Source organism: Orycteropus afer, unplaced genomic scaffold (assembly GCF_000298275.1).
Source record: "Orycteropus afer afer isolate SDZICR_OR568_19922 unplaced genomic scaffold, OryAfe1.0 scaffold00007, whole genome shotgun sequence".
Taxonomy (NCBI): Eukaryota; Metazoa; Chordata; class Mammalia; order Tubulidentata; family Orycteropodidae; genus Orycteropus; species Orycteropus afer.
Genome location: NW_006921594.1, coordinates 25414421 through 25438368, shown reverse-complemented (window position 1 = coordinate 25438368; position 23948 = coordinate 25414421). Strand labels below are relative to the sequence as shown.

The following is a 23948-nucleotide window of genomic DNA, read 5'->3' as shown; positions in this document are numbered from 1 at the left end:
AACAGTGGGCTTTTTTTTTTTGCTCTTTTATTTTTGTTTTCTATGGTATTACACAGATGCCCTGGTGGCTTAAGTGGTTAAACGTTTGACTACTAACTGAAAGATTGATGGCTTGAAACCCCCAAAGGCTCCTGGAAAGACAGGCCTGGAGACCTGCTTTCAAAAGGTCAGAGCCTTGAAAACCCTGTGGAGCAGTTCTACCCTACACACATTGGGTTGCCATGAGGCATAATAGATAATCAATTCCATGGCTTTTTTTTCTTTTTTATGGTATTATACAGTGACATCAAAAATTCAGAGTGCTACCATAAGATATTGAAAGCTGGTTTGATAATAAGTACTTTTTAATTTACAATTCTATTTGATGAGTCTTAAATATTGGTATGGACATTTTTGAAAGCTTTCCTGGAACACTAAGGAGTTTCTTTAATAGACCAATAGAAATGGAATTGATTAAAAATACTTCATCTTACTTAAAGTAAGATAGTTATCTGAGTTCTTATTTGGTTTGGTGTTTTTGTTTTGTTTATTGTTTCTTTTTTACATTACTTTCCATTCACTAATGTTTCACTAATCCAGAGATATGGGTTTATGGGTTAAAAGGTTTAACTCATTAAGTAGTCCTTTAGTATTCAAGTGTCTGAATCCATTTCATGTTCAGTGATTTTCTTTTGAGTTAAGCAGAGGCATGATCTCTTTCTTTCCAACTAGTTTCATCAGTGGAAAGGATAGATTGAGATGATTTCAGTTAACTTCAAGAGTCAAGAGAACAGGATCCAGTTCTGAACAACCTATTTTCAAGAAAGATAGCTTTTGTTTATGTTTGTTACTTCTGATAGTCTGGTAGTTTGAGTTCATTTCCCTTCAGTTAATGACGAATTGGCTGGGTCAAAATTTGGGTCGAGTTGTGCAATTCAGTTTGATTTAAAAACTACAGTGAGATTTCTCAGCCAATTTACAGTTTACTTTTTTATAGTTAGTAGTAAGGTTGTCTGAATAAAATTAATATGAGCTGTTGCTCATTGGTTTATGGACATTTTAGACCTGTGGGATAGGATCTATTTTCAGAATGTATTCTTCTTGTGACTTTAGAAACATGGATAAGTGTCTCAGATTGAATTTTCCTGGAATTTATTTTATGTTTTAGACTCTTTAATATAACTACTTTGAAGTGTCTATTCTCTTGTGGACAAATATTTTCCTTAATAAAATGTTTAGATATATTTTAAATAAAATGGTCCACTAAAGTGTTCTTGAAAACAATTGTTTTATAAATTAAAAGAATAAAATGGGATGGAATGATGGTAGTATTTAATAATTTGTTTTTAAAAGTTACATCTTTATTACTTGAATGACTGCTTTCTGTTTTTGCCAAGACATTACCTGTAATTCAATTTTTAGAGGCCAACATGTTAGCATGGCAATGCACAATTTTATGTGATTTCCAGAAATACAATCTTAATCTATTCCTAGAAATACTTACTGACTCCAAAATAAAAGTTTAAGAAAATTTAAAACTTTCAACATGCAAATTTATTGGGGGAAAATCAAAATCAAATTTTACTTTTCATTCTTTTTGCTAGAGGATGGCAAACCTATAAACTCTCCCTCCTATATTTTATATCTCAGGTTCAGTTGCACCATTCTTTCAATCAGTCCTTCATTTCCACAGTGGGACAATTGCAAAATCCTTGCAGATTTTACCTCTTAAACCTTTCTTAAATCTTTTCCCTCTTTCACTGGCCGACTCGACATAATAACATAACAACATAACAACAACAACTTTCATCCCAAGTACCACTGCCCAAGTTCAGGTTTTCATCTTATCTTCTTCAAAAAACTGCCTACTCTCCAAATTGTTCTCTTAACCTACAGTGTCATCTCTTTCCATCAATCTTTTATGCGTTGTTGTGTGCTGTCGAGTCGATTCCTAGTGGTAACAACCCTGTAAAACAAAGTAGAACTGCCCCCACAGGGTTTCCCAGATCTTTATGGGAGCAGATTGTCAGATCTTTTTTCCCATAGAGTCTCTGATGGGTTCAAACCTCCAAATATTGGTTCACAGCGAGTGCTGAACCATTGTGCCACCAGGGTGCCTATCTTTTATATAGCCACTCTGTAGTCTTGACTTTGACAGTCTTTACCATAAAACATTTCAATGGACCCCATCAACCCCATATCTACAGCTAGATTTTGGCACAACAGGACCTGCTTTCTACTGCATTTTATCTGACAGGTTCTTTTACCCACTTTACATTCTGGTTATATTAAACTTGCTTGTATTTAACCATACAGGCTGTCCAGTTTTCCCTCCACCTACATTTACTCAAGTTGTTCTCTTTGCTTAAAGTGTTCATCGTTTCCAAACTGTTTTAACATGGAAAACATCTATGTATGCTTTGAGGCCCACTTCTCAGTTTACCTCTTTCAAAAAGCTATCCATGGGGCCTATCCTACCTGACTATGTGAGGAGTCTTCTGTTTCTTCATTCAGACCCTCCATCATTACACCAACCACTTTGCGATGTTTAAGTTCTATCTACTCTGACACACTGTGAGCTGAAATGGTCCAGAGATCAACAAATGAAGCTTAGAGAGATGCATGGGAGGACTTCCTACTTTGTATCATTGAAGTCTTTGCTAATTGGCCCTTAGGATACTGTAAATCTAAACAGGGCAGTCAAGGCTATTGTGAAAACAGAAACAAAAGAAGATCCTTGTGCAGATGCTAGAAAATCCTCTACTAAACATGAAGGGAAAGGGGAAATGTAAACAGTACGGTTTCTAAAATGGGTAAATAACTAAATGATAATTAGCATAATAACTTCTTATAAGAAAACTTTAAAAGTTCTGCTTTGTGTATAAAAAAATAACAGTGGGCTGGGATAAATTTCTAAAATTAGTTTTTGCTTTTATAGTATTTTATGTTAATATGAAAAAATCCAGAGTTCATCAGAAACTGATAGATAATTCATTTATTGTGTCATTGCCAAATGTGACATGAGGACTATTTCCAGAAATTCAGCATTTTCAACTACTTGCTAAGCATATATTGCAACAATAGGTTTATAGTCTTGGATGAACTGCAGGATCAATCCTCTGAAACTGATATAGCCAGACCCTATGTTGAAAAATAAATAAATAAATATATGAATAATGTAAATTACTAGTCATTTGCATATTATAACTAAGCAGTCATATAGAGAATATAGATTTTCAAAAAAGGAGGGAATATAATTACATACAGTAATGGAAATAGTAGATCCTCTTTTACAACAAAATCATAAATCAGAATATAACAAAGATGTCTAATTAAATTAATTTTAAAATATTCAGGAGTATGATTTTCATCTTATCTGAGAAAGAGAACTTTTGTATATTAATTTGGGTAATTTCAGTTAAAAAAAACTTATCAAGCCTTTGCCTATATTTCTCTTCAAAAGTATTTCTTATTATCTCTTTTAATGAATAATTACAAATGTTTTGATTATTTAAAAATAATCCACTCTTTTTCTAAGAAAACTCAAAATTTCAAGCCACTGTTGATAAAATACTTCAATTTGAGTCAATTTTAAAGGATTATATTCCAATTTGTGATACCAACTTGTTGTTGTTGTTGTTATGTGCCGTCAAGTCGGCCCCGACTCATAGCGACCCCTCCTTGGGTTTCCGAGGCAGTATCACTACGGAAGTAGGATTGCCCAACCTTCCTTCCGAGGAGTGGCTGGTGGGTTTGAACCGCCAGCCGTCTGGTTAGCAGGCAAGTGACTTAGCCACTATGCTACCAGAGCTCCCGATACCAACTAGTATGGTCTCAAAATACTACAACCAATTCAAATAGTATGACTCATCCATTTCCTATCATTTCAAGCTTCTTTAACAATGAAACTAAAGAAAATCTAATTTTCTAATTTCAAGGATAATAATTTCAAGCATTTTTGTATTAATAAAGCCAGGAATTTTAAAACCATACTATTAAGACCCTCCCACACTTATGTCTGTCATTTGAGGAAAATACCTGACATACATGGGCTTAAAAGAGTAACAATATTATCCATAACAACTTATTCACAGTATCACTACATAAACTCGGTACAGAGAAAATAAGAGACACTGTTATTTTGGTGTTTGCACCCTTGGTGAAATTACAAAAACCCACTGCCATCGAGTTGATTCCAACTCACAGTGATCCCCATTGGGTTTCTAAGGTGGAAAATCTTTATGGAGGTAGAGTGCTCCATCTTCTTTCCACAGAGTAGCTGCTGGGTTCGTACCACCAACCTTGTGGTTAGCAGTCAATGCCTTAGGCACTGTGTTGCCAGACATGATACCTATTTTTAATTAAATAGTAACATTGGTACGGGGTCATGCCTAAGACTCTGAAATTTTGTAGCAAGTTTTCAAAGGTAGTAGAGTTGATACGTTGTTAGGTGTCATTGAGTCATCTCTGACTCATAGCAACCCCATATACAGCAGAACGAAACACTGCCCAGTCTTGTGCCAGCCCCACGATCCTTGCTGTACTTGAGCTTATCATTGCAGCCACTGTGTCAATCCATCTCTTTGAGGGCCTTCCCCATTTTTGCTGTCCCTCCACTTTGCCAAAATGATATCCTTCTCCAGGGAATGGTCCCTTCTTATAGCATGACCGAGTAGGTCAGACAAAGTTTTGCCATTCTTGCTTCCAAGGAGCACTCTGGTTACACTTCTTTCAGGAAAGGTTTGTTAGTTCTTTTTAGCAGTCCAGGGTACTTTCAGCATTCTTCACCAACACCACAACTCAAAAGCATTGACTTTTCGGTCTTCCTTCTTCATTGTCCATCTTTCACATGCATATGAGGTGATTGAAAATACCATGGCTTTTGTTGATTGCACCTTAGTCTCCAAGGAAACATCTTTACTCTTCAGCACTTGAAAGAGGTCCATTGCAGCAGATTTGCCCAATGCTATACGATGTCTGATATCTTGACTGCTGCTTCCATTGGTGCTGATTATAGAACCAAGTAATATGAGGTCTTTGACAACTTCAATCTTTTCTCCATTTATCATGATGCTGATTATTGTGAGGATATTTGTTTTCTTTATATTGAGGTGTAATCCATACTGCAGACTGTAGTCTTCAATCTTCATCTGTAAGTGTTTCAAGTCATCCTCACTTTCAACAAGCCAAGTTGTGTCGTCTGCGTACATGTAGGTTGTTAGTGAGTCTTCCTCCAATCTTGATGCCATGTTCTTCTTCATATAGTCCAGTTTCTTGGATTCTCTGTTCAGCATACAGATTGAATAAGTATGGTGAAAAGATACAACCCTAACACACTCCCTTCTTGATTTTAAACCTTGTTCTGTTTAAACAACAACCTCCTGATCTATGTACAAGTTCCTCATGAGCACAATTAAGTGTTCTGGAATTCCCATTCTTTTCAATGTTATCCACAATCTGTTATGATCTACACAATAAATTGCTTTTGCATAGTCAATAAAACACAAGTAAACATCTTTCTGGTATTCTTTGCTTTCAGCTAAGATTCATCTGACATCAGCAATGATATCCCGCATTCCACGTCCTCTTCTGAATCCAGCTTGCATTTCTGGAAGTTCTCTGTCAATATACTACTGAAACTGTTTTGAATTATCTTCAGTAAGATTTTCCTTGCATGTGATATTAATGACATTGTTTGATAATTTCCACATTCTATAGGTTCACCTTTCTTTGGAATGGCTACAAATATGGATCTTTTCCAGTCAACTGGCCAGGTAGTTTTCTTCCAAATCTCCTGGCATAGCCAAGTGAGTGCCTTCAGTGGGGCACCCATTTGTTGAAACATCTCAATGGGTATTCCGTCAATCCTGGAGCTTTAATTTTCACCACTTCCCTCAGTGCAGCTTTGACTTCCTTCTTTAACACCATTGGTCCTTGATGATATGCCACCTCCTGAAATGGATGAACATCAACCAATTGTTTTTGGCACAGTGACTCTTTGTATTCTTTCCATCTGCTTTTGATGTTTCCTACATCATTCAATATATTGCCCATAGAATCTTTCAATATTGCAACTCAAGGCTTAAATTTCCTCTTCAGTTCTTTCAGCTTGAGAAATACTGAATGTTCTTCCCTTTTGGCTTTCTAACTCCATGTCTTTGAACATTTCATTATAATAATTGACTTTTTCTTTTTGAGCTACTCTTTGAAATCTTCTGTTTAGCTCTTTTATCTTGTCATTTCTTCCCTTTACTTTAGTTACTCTCTGTTCAAAAGCAAGTTTCAGAGTGTCTTCTGACATCCATTTTGGTTTATTCTTTTTTCCTGTCTTTTTAATGACCTTTTCCTTTCTTCGTGGATGTTGTGCTTAATGTCATCCCATAATTCCTCTGGTTTTTGATCATTGGTGTTTAGTGCATGAAATCTGTTCTTTAAATGGTCTCTAAATTCAGGAAGGATATAATCAAGGTCATATTTTGGCTCTTGTGGACTTGTTTTAATTATCTTCAACTTCAACTTGAACTTGCATATGAGCAGTTGATGGTCTGTTCCACAGTCAGCTCCTGATCTTGTTTTGGCTGAAGATAGTGGAGAACAATAGCAATTAGGCCAAAGAATAAGCATTCTATTTTTGGTACTTTTACTAAATTCTCTACTTAATAATTTCAGTTTTAATAGCAATTGTGTTTTGCATTTATCAAGATCAGTGATAATCTTGAATCTCTTATTTACTAGGAGACCCAAGGACAGTGTAGACAAGTTGGATGTACACAGCACAATTCCAGGAGGCACTGCTCACAGAGACCTATTTGTAAAGAGTACCCTCTGGAGTTATCAGTTTGGCATCCTTCCAGAGGAGCAGTATATTACCTGAGACAGAAAGACTTGCATTTACTAGAATTGGAATGTGAAGGAATAATTTTCATTATGTCATTGTTTTTATTAAGCATTGTTGCATCCATTCCAACTCAAGAAATCTTAATAACTGACACCTATTAAGAACTTAAAATGTGCTGAGCATTATATTAGCTCATTTAATCTCTGCAAGAACCCAGTAAAGTAAGACCATTTTGTCCCTAACTCATTTTATTTTGTCTGGAACAGAAATGATACCTGGATCTTGCCACCATGAAGTGAAAAAAAAAAAAAAAAGGATACAAACAAATGCTAAGAATGACAGAGTAGAAATAAAGAAGGAAATACATGTAGTCCCTAACTTACCACGTATTCACGTTAGGACAAACTGCTCTTATGATAACCCTTTTTTGTTTTGTTTTGTACATATTATCATTGTAATATGTATAACATACAATGTTGTGGCATGTAATTTGCTGGTGTTGGCATTCTCATGCTAAGCCCCGACGATGAAGATTAGATTTATAATGATACTGGGGTAGTTAAGGTTGTATATCACCTTGGCTAGGCTATGGTTTTGAGTGGCTTGGCAGTTGGATATAGGTATTCCCTGTGATATTGTAATCATCTCCACAGTAGAATCTGCTGTGAGAAACTAATCAGTGGAAAGGGAGCTGCCTTTGGGATGTGACCTGCTTCCAGTATACATATATATGGAGAAAATTTGAGGAAGACCTCTAGCCTTTTGGCACATTTGGACATGCATTTGGCCAAGTCCTCATCTCCAGTTCCTGGACCAGTGGCCTGCCGCATTGCCTGCCAATCTTGGGATTGTTCCTGGACTTGAACTAGTGGTCTGCCATGTTTCCTGCAAATCTTGGAGTTGTGCCATTTTATCTGGCAGCCTTGCACTCATCAGTCTCAGCAGTCAGCAGCTGCCTGAGTTAAAAGACCCTCCAGCTCCAGTGGACCTAGAATGAGAAGCAGAGCAGAAGCCTATGGTCAAGGGCCTTCACCCAGCCCCTAGAGCCAGCACTCTGAATTTGGGTCTCTAGCCTCCTAACCTGTAAGATAATGAAATCCTATTTCTTAAAGCCACCCATTTGTAGTATTTCTGTTATAGCACCACTAGAGAACCAAGACAGATACTAATAAGAAAAGTCAATAATAATGAAAATTAAAAGAAAAAGTGGGATATTTGACTTACAGCAGAACCAATTTATAACTTATTTGCCAAAATGGAACCCTGTTTTAAATTGGAGATTACCAGTAAAAAAATAAAAATAAAATAAATCTGTATCTCTTTAATCTATTCTAAGCCAGATTTCTGTTACTTATAGCTAAAAGCATTTCTCAAAGATGAAGTAATGACCCTAGTAGTACAGTGGTTAAGCATTTGCTGCTAACCACAAAGTCTGCAGCTCAAACCCATCAGTGGCTGCCCAGAAGTATATGACAGTGTGCTTCAGTAAAGATTAAAACCCAACCCAACCTGTTTCTATCGAATAGATTCCGACTTGTAGTGCCCATATAAGACAGACTAGAACTGCCTTCATAGGGTTTCCAATGCTGGTGGTGTAGTGTCTAAGGCATTTGACTGCTAACCAGAAGGCCAGAGTTTCAAATCCACCAGCCACCCTCCAAAGGAAGGTTGGACAATCTACTTCCGTAGTGATACCGCCTCAGAAACCCAAGGAAAGGTTGCTGTGAGTAGGATCCAACTCGAGGGCAGTGAGTAATTATTATGTAAGTAGACTGCCATATCTTTCTGCTGAGGAGCCACTGGTGGGTTTGAGGTATAGACTTTTTGGTTAGCAGGTGAGCACTTAAACACTCCACTCCTGGGGCTCCTTCTGTAAAGATTACAGCCTTGAAAACCCTATAGGGCAGTTCTACTTAGTCCTATAGACTCTAGGCCAATAGCTTTAAGGATGCAGAATGAAAAAAGGAGAAAAAAATACCGTAAAAAAAAAAAAAGAAATTAAGCAGAAAAATAAAATTGTATCCAAATGCACTAATTCATATTGAGAAATTTAGCCAAAGTAGATTAAACATATCTATCCAGCAGCGACTCATCGGAAGTTTGGGCAAACTACTTCCATAGTGATACTGCCTGGGAAACCCAAAGAGGGGTCGCTATGAGTCGGAATCTGTCAATGGTGGTGTATTTAATTATTTCTTTTCTTTTTTTTTGGCAGCTACATCCTCATCGACTCATAGCAATCTGTAGGGACAGAGTAAAACTGCCTCATAGAGGTTTCTAGGCTATAATCTTCACAGGAGCAGATTGCTAGTCTTTTATCCTGCACAGCCTTTAGCAGCTCTGCACCTCGGACCTTTTGGTTAGCAGTACAATACTCCAATACTTAACCATTTTGTCACCACAGATGCTTTGAGCTGTGAATCAATTTGACAGCACACAACAACAACAGTTACATCCTTCTTACAGAAAATATGCTTAAAGAATCTCACAGAAAGTTTGAAATACAAGAAGGGAAAGAGACATATTAGTAGCCAAAGTAAGGCTGGTGAAATGATATCAAAGTCAGACAAAATAGACCAAAAACTCAAGGCAGAAAGAATAGTCTTTCTATGTCACCTGTAATGACCACTTCAGAAACATGTTAGGAAAAAATTAATTAATAAACAAACAACTTTTTACACTAATAACAGAAAGTATAAGATTCCAGGAAATAAACCAAACAAAATACTCATGATTTATGAGAAAATCCCAAAATATTGTAGAAGTTCATAACAGAAGACCTAAATAAACAGACATATCATGTATGTAAGAAAGATTAATATCCTAAAGATTATAATTGTTTCCAAATTAATATATGAATAGCATAAAAGTTCACCTACCAAGAAGGTTTTTTTGTATGAAATGTTCAAATAACCTTAAAATGTGTATAGAAGAGGCAAGAATATTTTGGAAATGAATGGTAAAGTAGAGTTACTCTTAATAATCAAGATTTAGTATAAATTTATATTGTATACAATATTGTGGTATTAACAAAGACTAGCAGACCAATGGAACAGAATAGTTGCCCCAGAAAATATCTTCATGTGTATTTCTAACAGACATTGCATGACAGATCAACAAATAATTTCAGGAAAGTTCATTACATACATGGGGAAAAACAATTCCTACTTCACACTTGTAAAAAACGATAAATAAATAATTGCAGATAGTTTAAGCATCTAAAATGAAAAGTAACAACTTTCAGAAGGAAACAGAAGAGGACATCTTCCTTCTTGATGGCGGGCTAAGAAAAAACTTTTAAAATGAAAACTTAAAACCAAAGCCATAATGTAAAAGAATAATAACTTTGACTACATAAAAATTAATGCAATAGACACATAAACAAAATCAAAATTTCAATATGAAGACTAAGAATAAATAGTTGATATGGAATTATAGGTTGCTCTCTGACAGACTTCAGTAGAGCAGTTAAGGAAGAGAGAGACAAAGTGACATAGCTGGGAAAAATGTTGTTGTTGTTATGTGCCGTCGAGTTGGACCCGACTCATATCCACCCCTCCTTGGGTTTCCGAGGCAGCATCACTACGGAAGTAGATTGCCCAACCTTCCTTCCGAGGATTGGCTAGTGGGTTGGAACCACCAGCCTTCTGATTAGCAGTCAAGTACCTTAGGCACTACGCTTACTGGAGCTCCCAAATAGGACTGAGCAAAGGGTTTCTAGAATGGAACACTGAAATATTTCTGTGTTGCATGTAAAGGCTATGAAAAATTGAAGAATCAGTTAAAACCAAGAGAAGCATCAAAATTATTGTGATGATAAAGTGGTAAAGTTAATCTAGAAACAGAAGGAATTGATATAGAAGTAAATAATCTAATGGGCCATTTTAAGCCTTTGGCTTGACAATCCATTTACCCTCATTCTGCTGGTGTTCACAGGTTCATTCAACAACTACCTGGCTGCCTGGTAGCCATTCACTCCTGTGAGAAGCTGGAAGTTGTTCTTCAGTTACCAGTAGCTCAGTTATCAGTAGCTTCACTCCTTTAAAAACCAAACCAAACTCACTGCTGTTGAGTCAATTCAACTCATAGCAACCCCTCTTTGGGTTTCCAAGGTGCTATCTCTACGGAAGTAGATTGCCCAATTTTTACTCACAAGATCTCTTTGTTTTCCTAATGTTACACTCTTACCTGGTCTTATTTTCTAAATTTGTTACATGTTGATGTTATCTGTATCCAGAGAGTACATGTAGACCCACCCCTCCTCCTGGGTAGGTAATCTGCCTGCTTTTAAATCAATGGTCAGTATAACTTTATATAGGACGTCTGTGTAGTTAAGGCCTTAAGGAGTTCTGATGGCATGGTGGGTAAGGCATTTGGCCGCTAAGCAGAAAGTTAGCATGTCAAACCCATCAGCCACCCTGTAGGAGAAAGATGAGGCAGTCTACTTCTACACAGATTGACAGCCTTGGAAACCCAATGAGTGTCACTATGAGTCAGAATCGATTCCATGAAAATGGGTGGTGGTGGTGGTTAGTCAAGGCTGTAGGAATTCAGGAAACTGCTCTGTCTTCTGAGGCTTGATTCTTCTCTGGAAAAGGACCTCACTAACCTCCTACTCTTTCTGGGGTTTGTTTTCCTGAGTCTTTAGGGAGTTTTTCCAAAACTCCAAATCATTTTAGACTGCCATTTTTCTCCTCTAATAATGAAAGTCCCTTTTTTGTTTTGTCCTGTTCTGTACAAGATAATGGGAAACTTTCAATTAAAAATTTTTAGAAAGAGGTCAGGTTGTCTTCAGTCACAATAAAATGAATAACCAGAAGCATGGACCAAAAAGACAGAAAATGCTTAAAAATATTAAAAGGAACCAATCAGAAAAAATTCTATTTTTTTCTCTGAACATTATGTTCTTTCTGGCTTTCTCTCAGAAAGAAAGGATTTCTTTATATAGCCAATACAGAGAGAATGTGCAGGCTTGGCCTACTTTCACAGAACTCTTAAATCTTATTAGGCCAGAAAGCCTGCCTTACTATGTAAAATATCTCCTCAAATCTGGGTTATTCCAAATAAAGGGTGTAATGAAAACGTACAGAACTCTTCTCCCTTGCAAATACATTTTTTTAATGAAAACATAACAAAATACACCCTTGCTCAGCGCCCCTCTCCCAGCCCTGAGACTTAAATGATCTACTAGGGTATCATTTTATTAGCTTTGAATATAAAAACCAGTTGTCATCGATTCAACTCTGACCTCATGGGTACCCCATGTGTGTCAGAGTATACCTGTGCTCCAAAGGGTTTCCAACAACTGATTTTTCTAAAGATAGAAGGCCTTTCTTCCATCATACCTATGAGTAGACTGGAAGCTTTAGCCTTTTGGTTAACAATCAAGACCATTTGGATTCCGAAGACTCCTATAATACAGAAATACGGAAGCTTTGATATACATGTAAACAGAAGGAAACTAATAGACTGACATAATATTGTTTACTTTGGCTGGAATCATAAGTTTGGAAATAAATCTAAAATGTATGTCATCAATGGCCTCAGCTTATTTAGTGGGACTAGAATGGGCTTTGGGGTCAAATCCAATAAATCACTTTCTTCAGGTCTAGTTAGAAATGGTACCTGCCTTGTAGGTTTGTTGTAAAGATTGTTGTTGTATATCATTGAGTCAATTCTGATTCATAGCAACCCTATAGGGCAGAGTAGAATTACCCCATATGATTTTCTAGGCTGTAGTTTTTGTGGGAGCAGACCAGGTCTTTTCTCACAGAGTGGTTGGTGGTTTCAAACTGCTGACTTTTCAGTTACCAGTTAGGGCTGGGAGAGGGGCGCTGAGCAAGGGTGTATTTTGTTATGTTTTCATTAAAATACTTAGCTATTGAGCCACCAGGGCTCCTTTTATAAAGATTAGAGAATATACAATTTAATTTATCAAACAGTATATTCTAGCTGGTTTTCTATGGGCAGAAACAAGGAAAAATAAGGTACAGTCTGTTCACTATAATGAGTGTATTATAGCCTAGAACACAATAGTCACTCATTAAATCAAATACATTGTCATTACATCCAAGTAAATTGTAAGTCTACGTAATAAATCAAGAAGTATACTTCTCATAAATTGATGTGTTGGCAAAGAAATGGATAAATATTTATTTCCTATCTTAATTGTACTTGTCCTACAAGACAACCACCCCAAGTTCTAAGCCTCATCCCCAGCACGTACAGTATACTGACTTCTCCCCACATACATACTGATTTCTTCCCAAATCCCCCAAACATATGCACACATGTGAATTTAGCACATAAGCACTATCAGGTAACAGATTACCACCTTGTGGCAATAACTTAGGCTTATGTTGCTAGAAATATCTAATCTAGTTTTGGCAATTTGTTCGACCTAAAATTTACAGTCTCTTTTCTGTACAGTGAAAGTAGTAATACCTACTCTATTTATTTCATATTGTATTGAGTAAAAATAAGATAATACAACAGATGTTTTTCATAGTATTTTCAAAGTATTTAATTAGTATCCATCATCAATAAAATGATACTCTATTCATTTGGTTACAGATTAGTATAATTGTACAACGGAGTAGGAAATTATTCTTTGAAATGTATTTGGAAAGAAGATTAATTATTCCATTTTCTTAAAAATAAAATGCAGTAATTTGCTCTGTACAGAAATTATTCATACCTGACTACAAAGCATTTTACAAATCCTGCCTTAGGAATTCTCTTTCTTTATCCATGGACACTTGTCAGTAAAGAGTGTTGGTCCCAAGCATTTACAATCATCTGTTAGAGGTAGAGGAGGAGCCAGATAATGGAACTACTCACATACTCACTTTTGTTGTATAAGCAGGTTGATTTACAGAAAGCTGACCCCATGAGACCTCATAGTGAGGGCACTTGCAATGGAATGCAAATTACTATAGGATGCAATAAAGTGGCTGCATTCTGCTTCCCCTTTTCAAACATCAGGTAACTAGGATAAACCTTCAAAATGAAAAATATTTCACACTCCTTCTAGTCCTATACATTTCCTACCTGTTCTGCACAGGTAACAATCTTTGTCCAGAGAAACGGTTTCTGAGAATTCACTTTAGAACAGCGGTGGCTTTCATATACCCTCTAGAAAATACAATAGACCAGGAGATGAAAGTCAATGCAAATAAGGTTACCAAACTTGTTAAAAAATGTAGTAGCTTTAAAAATATGGATTTTTTAGAATAAAAGAAGTATATTTTAAGAAGGTATCACAATGAATAGAACACACTCATTTTCTCACAACAAGAATTGAGGTTGGTATAAATAAAGATATTTTTAACTTTTGGAAGAAAGAGATACAACTTCAACATGGAAGGTAGAATTATTGTGGACTGAAGGGTAGGTTTAATACACCTGGTTGGAAATTATAGAGAAAGACTGGTGACTAGAACAAATTATAGTGTGTTTACTTCCTCTCTCTGTGGTTTATTTGCACTGGCTCGGTAAAATGGAAAACGACCTTTTTTTTTTTTTTTATTAGAAATTCCTAGTTAAGAAGTAATAATTTATATAAACATGTGAAGTAAGTTTTTCTTGTTTTGTTTGTTTGATTAACCTGTATAAATTGAGCAACTGATAAAAAGGGTATAGAAAACTCACTAGGTGTAAACTGTCAATTCTCGAACTAATCTTCTGTTGCATCAAAAATGTTGAGAAGTAAAAAGGAATAAATATTTGTTGAAAAATCACCATTTCAGCTATTGCTAGACAGTTTACCTTTGTTATTCCTGGTATTTTAAAAAAAAACAAAAACACACTTGTCATTCAGACCTGAAACTGATAGAAGTAATTGAAAGGAAGGAAAATAAAATAATGCACTAGGAAATAATGCATCACTACTTTGGCTATTGACAGGTATAAGGATATTGGTAAGACATTCAATGATGACTGAGTTTGGAAACAGTAATCAGTCTGACAGACAAAATTATTTAGATAAAACATATTTAACTAGTAGAGGTCCAGGGCTAACTATGTTGAAGTAATATCAAAAAATGTACAAACATTTTATAGATTTGTCGATCTTAAATAGTTGTTAGAAATTATCTTATTAAATATTTTCATTTTATATATGAGGAAAGACAAACCAGAGAGATTTAACAATTGGCTTCATATCTCACAGAGCTAGAAGCCAGAATTCCTGTTTTTAAAATCCGTCTTAATTTCACCACATTAGACTTTTCTTAGATTTGGAATGAGTGATTGGTGCTAGGTAATGAATTATGAAGTGATAGACTGTCAGGGCTAAATAAGCATCTTCTCTAACACCGCTTCAGCCTTCATCAGCTAGCGCAAGCAGCCTGCAGTGCTGGGATGGAATATTGGTGGAAATTGGCAACGCAAACACATGTAAGTGCTGATGAGAGATTTTAAAAGTGCATTTACTCTTTTTCCTAACAAAGATTTTTCCTTTACAAAATATCAGTCTATCCTTCTTTTCTGAGGTAGCAAGTTTTATTCACTTCCAGTTAATTAGAAGTTGTCTCCTGAGAGTGTTTTGCCTAAAACATTGTTGTACTGACAAAAGCAAAATAATTCTTAGGATTGTGAGAGTGAGTAAACTCAATTTGCACTGTATCCAGTACCGTTGAAGCCATCAATAATGCGATAAAGAAGAAATATTTTCTCAATAACAACTTATTTTGAGTTAGTTTGAATGATTAAATAAATTTCATAGGTTGTTGTTGTTGTTGTTATGTGCCATCGAGTCGAACCCGACTCACAGCGACCCTTCCTTGGGTTTCCAAGGCCGTATCACTACAGAAGTAAATTGCTCAACTTTCTTTCCCAGGAGTGGCTGGTGGATTTGAACTGCCAGCCTTCTGATTAGCAGTCAAGTGTCTTAGGCACTGTGCTACCAGAAATCCTAAATTTCATAAAGGACATTATAGAATTATGAATATTTTAAGAAATTTTTATAGTAGTTTTTGTTGTTAACACCCTGTGTAAGTAACCCAAAGTGTATGTGCAGACAGTAGCTTCTAGGAGAGATCTTCCATTGCTGCTGCAACTTACAGAGCTGCTTGCTGTGCCTTGTGTGTGGCTTAACTAAAATAACAGATTTTATCCCTCAAAAATCCTTTTATTCTGACACTTATGATAAAAATATTCTGAAGTGAATAATCCCCTTAATGAGTCAACGTTTAAACAATCTTACTAATAAGAAAAGAGAGGTGCTCCGATAGCACCTGTTGTTTGATCCAGTTCCCATTTCTCTGGCTGGTACACCTTCTGTGTGGGAACAATTTAATCAGTGAGCACATACACAGACTGGCTTTTGCTCTGTGGTGTTTTCTCATCTAGGCACAGACTGCGTTACAGAATCACATGGCGGGAAGAACCTTCCTGTTCTTCCATTTAATAGTGAATACAAGAGAGGCTAAAGGGATCCAATGACTGCCCTCTCTATTCATCACTGAATAGAGCCATGAACTTAAAATCAGAAGATCCCAATTCACTGTCTGCATGGGCTGCTTAAGAATTTGGCCAGTTAAAAAAAGAACCAGAAACTGAAGAGGCGAGGACAGTCCCCCAGAGCTGACACAGAGAGAAAGCCTTCTCCTAGAGCTGGCACCCTGCATTCAGACTCCTAGCATCCTAAGCAGTGGGAAAATAAATTTCTGTTTGTTAAGGCCAAAAACAAAGAGATGAAGAAGAAGAACTTGGCAAGTTAAGACTCCCAAACTACAGTTTTCTCATCTGCAAAGTAGCAATTTTACCAACCTCAAATTTTGTTGTGAGAAATGAGTGTAAGTGTTCTATTCATTGTGGTGCCTTCTTAAAATATACTTCTCTGAAAAATAAAACATAGTTATATAGAAAGAATCTGTATATAAGTATTTGCATAAACGTCCACGTGTAGATATGATACACATGCTTTTTCTTCCTACCTTTCTCCCTATTCTCTTTCTCTTTCCTTTCATTGTTATATCCCCTGCCACAGTTTCTTAAAGATTTTAGAATGGCTATCTGTTTCTTTTTTACACAGATGATAACTTAATATGATCAGGCAATTTCCCCTCAGATATTTGTAGATATTGTCCCTTTGACTTTTGACATTGAATGCTGCTGTCTGGGGTCAGCCTGATTCTTGTACTATTACAGGGAATTTATGATCCTTAAAGAATGTTTTCTATATCTTTGAAGGTTAGTAGCTTAAATAATATATATTACTGTATCACCCTATCAATATTTCTTAAAATATAGAATGCTCTTTAGATTCATGGATTCATTCTTCTACTATCTCAAAGGAATAATGTTTTTTTTATTTTTAAATAAATGTTATTTTTCACTCTTTCACTTTTCAGAGAAGCCATTTATGTTGGATTGTATTTCTTTTGTAAGTATCTATCAGTGTTCTCCCTTTAATTACTTTAAACTTTTTTCTTCTCTATATATTATCTCAAGGAGCTCTGGTAGCATAGTGCCTAAGGCACTTGACTGCTAACCAGAAGGCTGGCGGTTCAAACCCATCAGCCACTCCTTGGAAGGAAGATTGGGCAATCTACTTCCATAGTGATACAGTCTCAGAAACCCAAGGAAGGATCACTTTGAGTCGGGTCTGACTCAACGGCCCGTAACAACAACATATATCATCTCAAATCTTTCTTTCCACTATGTCAATAATATTAAATTCTATCTTATATAATTTTCATCCATGATGCTTCTAATTCACCAACAGCTTTAAAATGGTATTATTGGTTTCTTTAGCTCTGTAATTCTTATGGGTGTTTTTTCATCTATTATTTTGAAATCTCAGTTTTAAGTTTTGTCCCCTCTGATCCCTGTCTTCCCTTACTCCCTCTTCTCTTTTTCTACAGTTCTTGAGTTGTTGGTATGTGATGCAATCTAGAGCAAATACCTTCTCTAGTGTCAAGTTTAATCCTTATTCTTTCAGTAAAATAAAAGAAACTTGTTTCAGGACTTCAGGAAACATGGTGATTGGTCAAAACTTCATTCTACTGCCCATTTATTTATATGAAACCAAATAACAAAACATTTTCACAAGTACTCTGTGTAATATCTTTTCTGTTGTTGTTCAAAGACCGGAGCAGATCTTAAGTTTCTACGTCACGTTTCAGAGACAGTGGACACAGAGGGTTTTATATGCATCCAGGAATTGGCTTCAAAGGACAAAGGCATTCTGAGTTTATGATTGATGGTGATGACTGTCTCAATTAATTAATTCCTTTGAGCCCACTTCAATTAACATATACCTTTCTTCCTTTAATAAAAGCAGTGAAGAGCAAGTCTTCTTTGAACAGAGAAACTTCTCAAGAACTTCACAAGTATCACCCTGTGAAGCATGTGAATTGAACCTTCCAAGAAAGATACAGGCAATGTGATGACTTAAGAACTTTAATTAGCGAGTTTTTCATTCCATTTCTCTTCCCAAGTGAGAAAGTGAGAAAAAAACAACAGCAATAACAAATTTTAAACAGAGAGTGTTGGTTGGGGTTTCAGGCCTATAAAAGAGAAATATAACCTATAAAGGGGAAGTGCTCCAGAGAAATTTGACATGCCATTTAATTTAAACTTACTTATTACTGTAATCAGTTCTGCCCACAACTTCTATTGTCTATGAGTAGTGTAAGTGAATTTCCTTGACTTCCTCCTTCTTACGTGGGAACCTTGTTTTTTCCTCCATCCCAGACACCATGTGAGAGATGGAGCAATTCTATCCATTTTTTTTGTGGCAATGAAGGAAAGGGATACCAAAAACTGAACCAAACTCACTGCCATGGAATAGGATCTGATATAGTGACCGCTCCTTGGGTTTCCGAGAGGGTATCACCACAAAAGTAGATTGCCCAATCTTCCTTCTGAGGAGTGGCTGGTGGGTTTGAATTGCCAGCCTTCTGGCTAGCAGTTAAACGCCTTAGGCACTATGTCACCCGAGCTTCTGAAGGAAAGGGATGTTGTTGTTGTTATGTGCCATGGAGTTGCACCCGACTCATAGCGACCCCTCCTTGGGTTTCCGAGGTGATATCACTACAGGAAGTAGATTGCCCAACCTTCCTTCCGAGGAGTGGCTGGTGGGTTTGAACCGCCAGACTTCTGGTTAGCAGTCAAGTGCCTTAGGCACTATGCTACCAGAGCTCCTGAAGGAAAGGGATAGAACTCCATTATTGCTGCATGTGGCCCTGCTTGACTGGGCTTTGCTCCCTTTTTTAAGATTTAATTCGATACTCTGGGCCAGTGTTCCTCTACCAAGCCAAGGTATGTCTTATTCCTATATAAAGATTGAATATTCAGCTTTCAATATTTTTTTCTACTCCATCTTGAAGCTTGGAATATGGGAAGCTTTGACTATTTCTCCAGATTCTACTGAGAGCTTCAAACCTTTGTAACACTAAGTCGAGACTACCATTATCAAGAGTTTAGTTTGACTTTTTCTCACGGCTGGCTACTTTTTGTTCATATATTTCTCTGATGAGGAGATTTAATGAGAAATCTCAGAGCTTTTCTTACTCATCCCTCTTTCGCTGATAGATTCTGAGATAAATTCTGCAGTTAGGAATATTGCTAAATTGTACCTCGCCAAAATCTGCCTTTTCATTCCTAGACACCAGTTTACGGGCTTCCTGGGATCAGTTTAATAAACAGTCGCTTGTGTTACTGCTACTGGTTAACGTTTTCCTAGATTTTACTTTTATTTTGATTTGTTTTTTGCTCATTTCTCTTGATATTAAAAAGGGAAACTGAGGTCTGTCTTCATTTTCTCATTTTTACTTGTGAGATTATTTTTCTGTGAAGGCCTTTAAATAGGAAAATAGGACAGATTAGTTTAAATGAGTTTGTTTATATTTATTTAAAATGTTTATGGAAACAGAATGTCCACTCAAAATTTCAAGAAAATATGTGAGATGCCCAATAATTAAGAAACCAGTAACTATGCCTGTTTTGACTTATTAATGTATCCATTCTTCCTAGCAGAGTGCTTAACCAAGAGTGGAGTGAGAAATAAAATATTTGTTATTGAATGAATAAGTAGATAGATGTATGAATTGATAACAAATGTGTGATTTAGGAAAAATAATGCTTGCCTGGCATGAATAGCTTCTTCAGTGATGTTAAAGATGCAAGAGAAATACTGGGAGAAACAATGCATTGAATTGAGTTCACATAACACATCATACTTTGCCTTTTCAAATGTTTTGCTATATATGCTAGTTGCCTGTTTCTTAGATAAAGGAAACAGAAAGGGAATAAAATAATCTACAATGGCATTTAGTTGTCTAGCAAGTGCTCTTGTGCAATTCTGGTAACGGGCAATAGTTGGTAAATAGCTTCTTGTGTTACAGAGGATTTGTTACTTAATATCACCTACAACTTTTTTTAAAATTGTATTTTTTTATCTATGTCTTTCTTCCTGTGTGTATAGCCCCTCTTTCACTTAAAAAACCACAGTTGAACAACATTTATCCACTTATATTTCTTCCATACCTTCCATGTTACTAGCCTATCACTATACTTAGCATAATGAGATGTATCTGTATTTTTATCAGTCTTTCCAAGAGAAAATTCACTCCCTTACGGCTTCGTTGATGTTTGTTTTACCTATGTATACATGTGTTAGCATTTGATAAAATTCAAAATATGAATGAACAAAAGCAATAAACATTTGATAAATGTTTATAATCTTTAACCATTATATATTTAACATTATGTAATCTTGAACTATTTTTATTTAAATCTTCCAGTTAAAACTCAGGTAATGGGTGAAATAAAGATTGCGTTGAAGAAGGAAATGAAGACAGATGGTGAACAGCTAATAGTTGAAATCCTCCAGTGCAGAAATATCACGTATAAATTTAAATCTCCTGATCACTTACCAGGTATTTAATTTTATTATAATGTTCAATATATCAAAGAATTCACTAGGGTTATACCTAAATATCCTGAAAAATGCTAACTAAAATTTTGACTATATATCAAGTATAGCAGCAAAAAATAAATAAATAAATAAAAGCCAAATAGAGTTTTCATATTTTTTATATATAGGACTAGTAGCTAAATCTTACTTTTTCCACTTTTTAGCTATTTTTTTAACACACAGATTTAGAAGATGTAGTTATTATACTACATGAAAATGAGTTTAAATCACTAAGAAAATTGGAGTACCTTTTTATAGCTTTTAAATTGTCTGAAATAAATTTTATATAATTGGTTGGCTTTGTTTAAAATGTAGGAAGAGACTCTCAATATACAATTATAATTCTTTCAACAGAAAATGTTATGTTTGCTCGACAATTAACAGGATGAATTCTTATTTTCAGATTTGTATGTGAAAATATATGTGTTGAACATCTCTACCCAAAAAAAGGTGATCAAGAAAAAAACACGAGTGTGTAGACATGATCGAGAGCCATCGTTCAATGAAACTTTTAGATTCAGTCTAAGTCCTGCTGGACATTCTCTTCAGGTAACTGTATTATACACTAACTATCTTAAACATTTCACTCATATTGTATGCATTTATTTTCCATTCAGTTATTCAATATTTATATACTAATCATATACTGTGTGACATTTGACAAGTCAATTAATCCTGAAATATATATTCCCAGGGGCCTCTTAGAATTAAATACCCTATCTACCTCATTCAATTGGTTGCCAAGTCTTCTCTAGTCTGTCTGTTCAGTTTATTTTATATAAATTTCTCTCATTTCCATATTCCCTGCCACTGTTCCTCTTTAGGCCTCCATCTTTGTATCTTTGTTGCACAAACCATTTCAGCACTATACTCAGTCTACATGTCACCCATCTCTTGTCCCTTTAATTCATTTCAACACACTGCTGTCAGAGTTATCTTTAACAACAACAACAACAACAAAGTCTTTCTCTCCTTTACCACTCCTCTTGGGGTGTTTTGATCTTTTAGTGACCCCCAATTTGTTTTATATTTGACAAGTAGAAGGGAGCCTTCATTTTTTTTTTAATTGTGATTTGGATGAAAGTTTACAGAACTTGGTTTTCCATACAACAATCCACACACATTCTGCTTTGTGACATTTACTGCAATCTCCACACTCTAAAGTGTCCTCGTCCCTGTTGCCTTAATAATAATATGGAACACTTCACAAATTTGCATGTCATCCTTGCCCAGGGGCCATGATAATCTTCTTTATATCATTCCAATTTTAGTATATGTGCTGCTGAAGCAAGCACCAGAGTTATCTTTTAAAAACACTGGTTAGGTCACATTAAAACCATTCAATCATTAACCATTATCTTGGCTCATTCAGAGTCTTCCAAGGTGAGTTCCAATTTCATCAATTTAATCACATCTTTTATACTTCAGTCACACCAGAATCTTTTCAAGTCAGTGTGAGCCCCCAAGCCTTTGCTCAAGAGTTTTTTTCTTCTTAAAGCTCCTTTCTCTATTTCTCTCCATCCATCACAAAGCCCCACATCTTTCAATGTTAACTCAATGACTTTACATATGATTCAGTGTAATTCATCATACCTAAAATACATAATATTCTGGTTAACAATACCATTAATCTCATCTGCCTTGTACAATAAGTTATATACGTATATGTCACTGCTCCTGTGCTGATATACAGAAACATAGTTATATTGCATTTTTTAACAAATTGAAGGTTTGTGGCAGCACTACATTGAGATATCAATGTACTACATCGGGATATCTATATAGACAGAAATATAAATATAGACATAGATACATAGACACAGGAATATATAACAGTTATATATATTCATGTATTTCGTTATGTATATACTGTTATTAATATATTGATATATGTATGTATGTGCATATATCTATATCTCTCTAGTGTAAATGTAATGGTTAATTTCATCTAATATCCTCTATCTTTCTTTAAGCCCATTTCTTCAAAAAATATTCTGGAAATAAAATGCTAAGGAATTTAATTAATACAAATTCTCCATAGGATTGAAGAACAAAAACTGTAACCAAAAACAAAAAAAAATATAAATGTGTAAAACCACTAGATTATATGCAAAATAAAATTAATGCTATTTTCAGTTTGCTGTGCGCACTCTAAATTACCTACTCCGTTCTCAGATAACTTGTAATTCAGTATTTTATAAACTTGTTGCTGTTGTTGTTGTTATGTGCCATCGAGTTGGACCAGACTCATAACGACCCCTCCTTGGGTTTCCAAGGCAGTATCACTACGGAAGTAGATTGCCCAACCTTCCTTCCATGTCCCTAACAAAGTTATTTTGTGTTCATCAGTTTAAGGATAAACCTAGTCAGAATTAGTTATTATATGTTTCTTATTTAGAATTCTCATATCTTTCAGGATGTGTCTTTTCCTTTGGGGAACAATAAGAAATGTTAATGTCAATTAATTTCTAATATGCAAATCTTTGACAGCATCTTGATTATTAGGTTTCTTACATGGGTGCCTGCTATTTCCTTCCACCACTATCCCCTTTTATCTGTGCTGTTTCTTTGAGAATCAAATGTTCTTAAGATTGAAAAATATATGCATCTACATAATTGTGGATATTTTTTTTCTAGATTTTACTTTTCTCCAATGGAGGAAAGTTTATGAAGAAAACTTTGATTGGTGAAGCCTGTATCTGGCTTGACAAAGTGGATCTAAGGAAAAGAATAGTCAACTGGCACAAACTTTTGGTCAGTCCAACTCAAACCCACTGAAGAAGTGTGTCTACTCAGGGCATAGAAACTGCTCTAAATAGCTTCAAATCAAGATCATAGTTGGATACTATTGTATTAAGCTATGTTTCCAGAGGCAAAAAGGAGAAGGGGTACAAGAAGAAAAACATAAACATACAGCCTTGTAAACTTATTGTTGTGGAGCACAGAATAAGACTCAAAGGACAAAGTTCATGTGTTGAGGGGAAAAAAATAAAAGAAAGTCTAAGGCCTTATTTTTCATGGCTTTCGAGAGAAACTGAGAGAAATGATGAATCTGTAAATCAAACTCATCACGCAGAGTTGAGCTATGGCTAAAGGCATAGGCTCAAAATCAAAATGGTTTTCCATGCTGCACATAAGTAATCCTTTATGCAAAAGAACCTTGGTTGAAAGGAAAGAACTGACATAAAAAGTCTCAGATTTCAAAAA

The 23948-nt window shown here is 35.6% G+C and overlaps 1 protein-coding gene and 1 non-coding gene across 2 annotated transcripts in view; one reads left to right on the top strand and one right to left on the bottom strand.

Moving 5' to 3' along the window:
• Nucleotides 1–23519, top strand: part of PCLO (piccolo presynaptic cytomatrix protein) — a 529144-nt gene extending 505625 nt beyond the window's left edge. The window contains exons 23-25 of the mRNA XM_007944901.1: nucleotides 20569–20703; nucleotides 21145–21290; nucleotides 23379–23519. Coding sequence (XP_007943092.1) covers nucleotides 20569–20703; nucleotides 21145–21290; nucleotides 23379–23519 — 422 coding nt within the window. The remainder of the gene's footprint in view (nucleotides 1–20568; nucleotides 20704–21144; nucleotides 21291–23378) is intronic.
• Nucleotides 21930–22036, bottom strand: LOC122150368. The gene has a single exon (XR_006163629.1). It is a non-coding gene; the product is annotated as a U6 spliceosomal RNA (small nuclear RNA).
• Nucleotides 23520–23948: the final 429 nt, after the last annotated feature.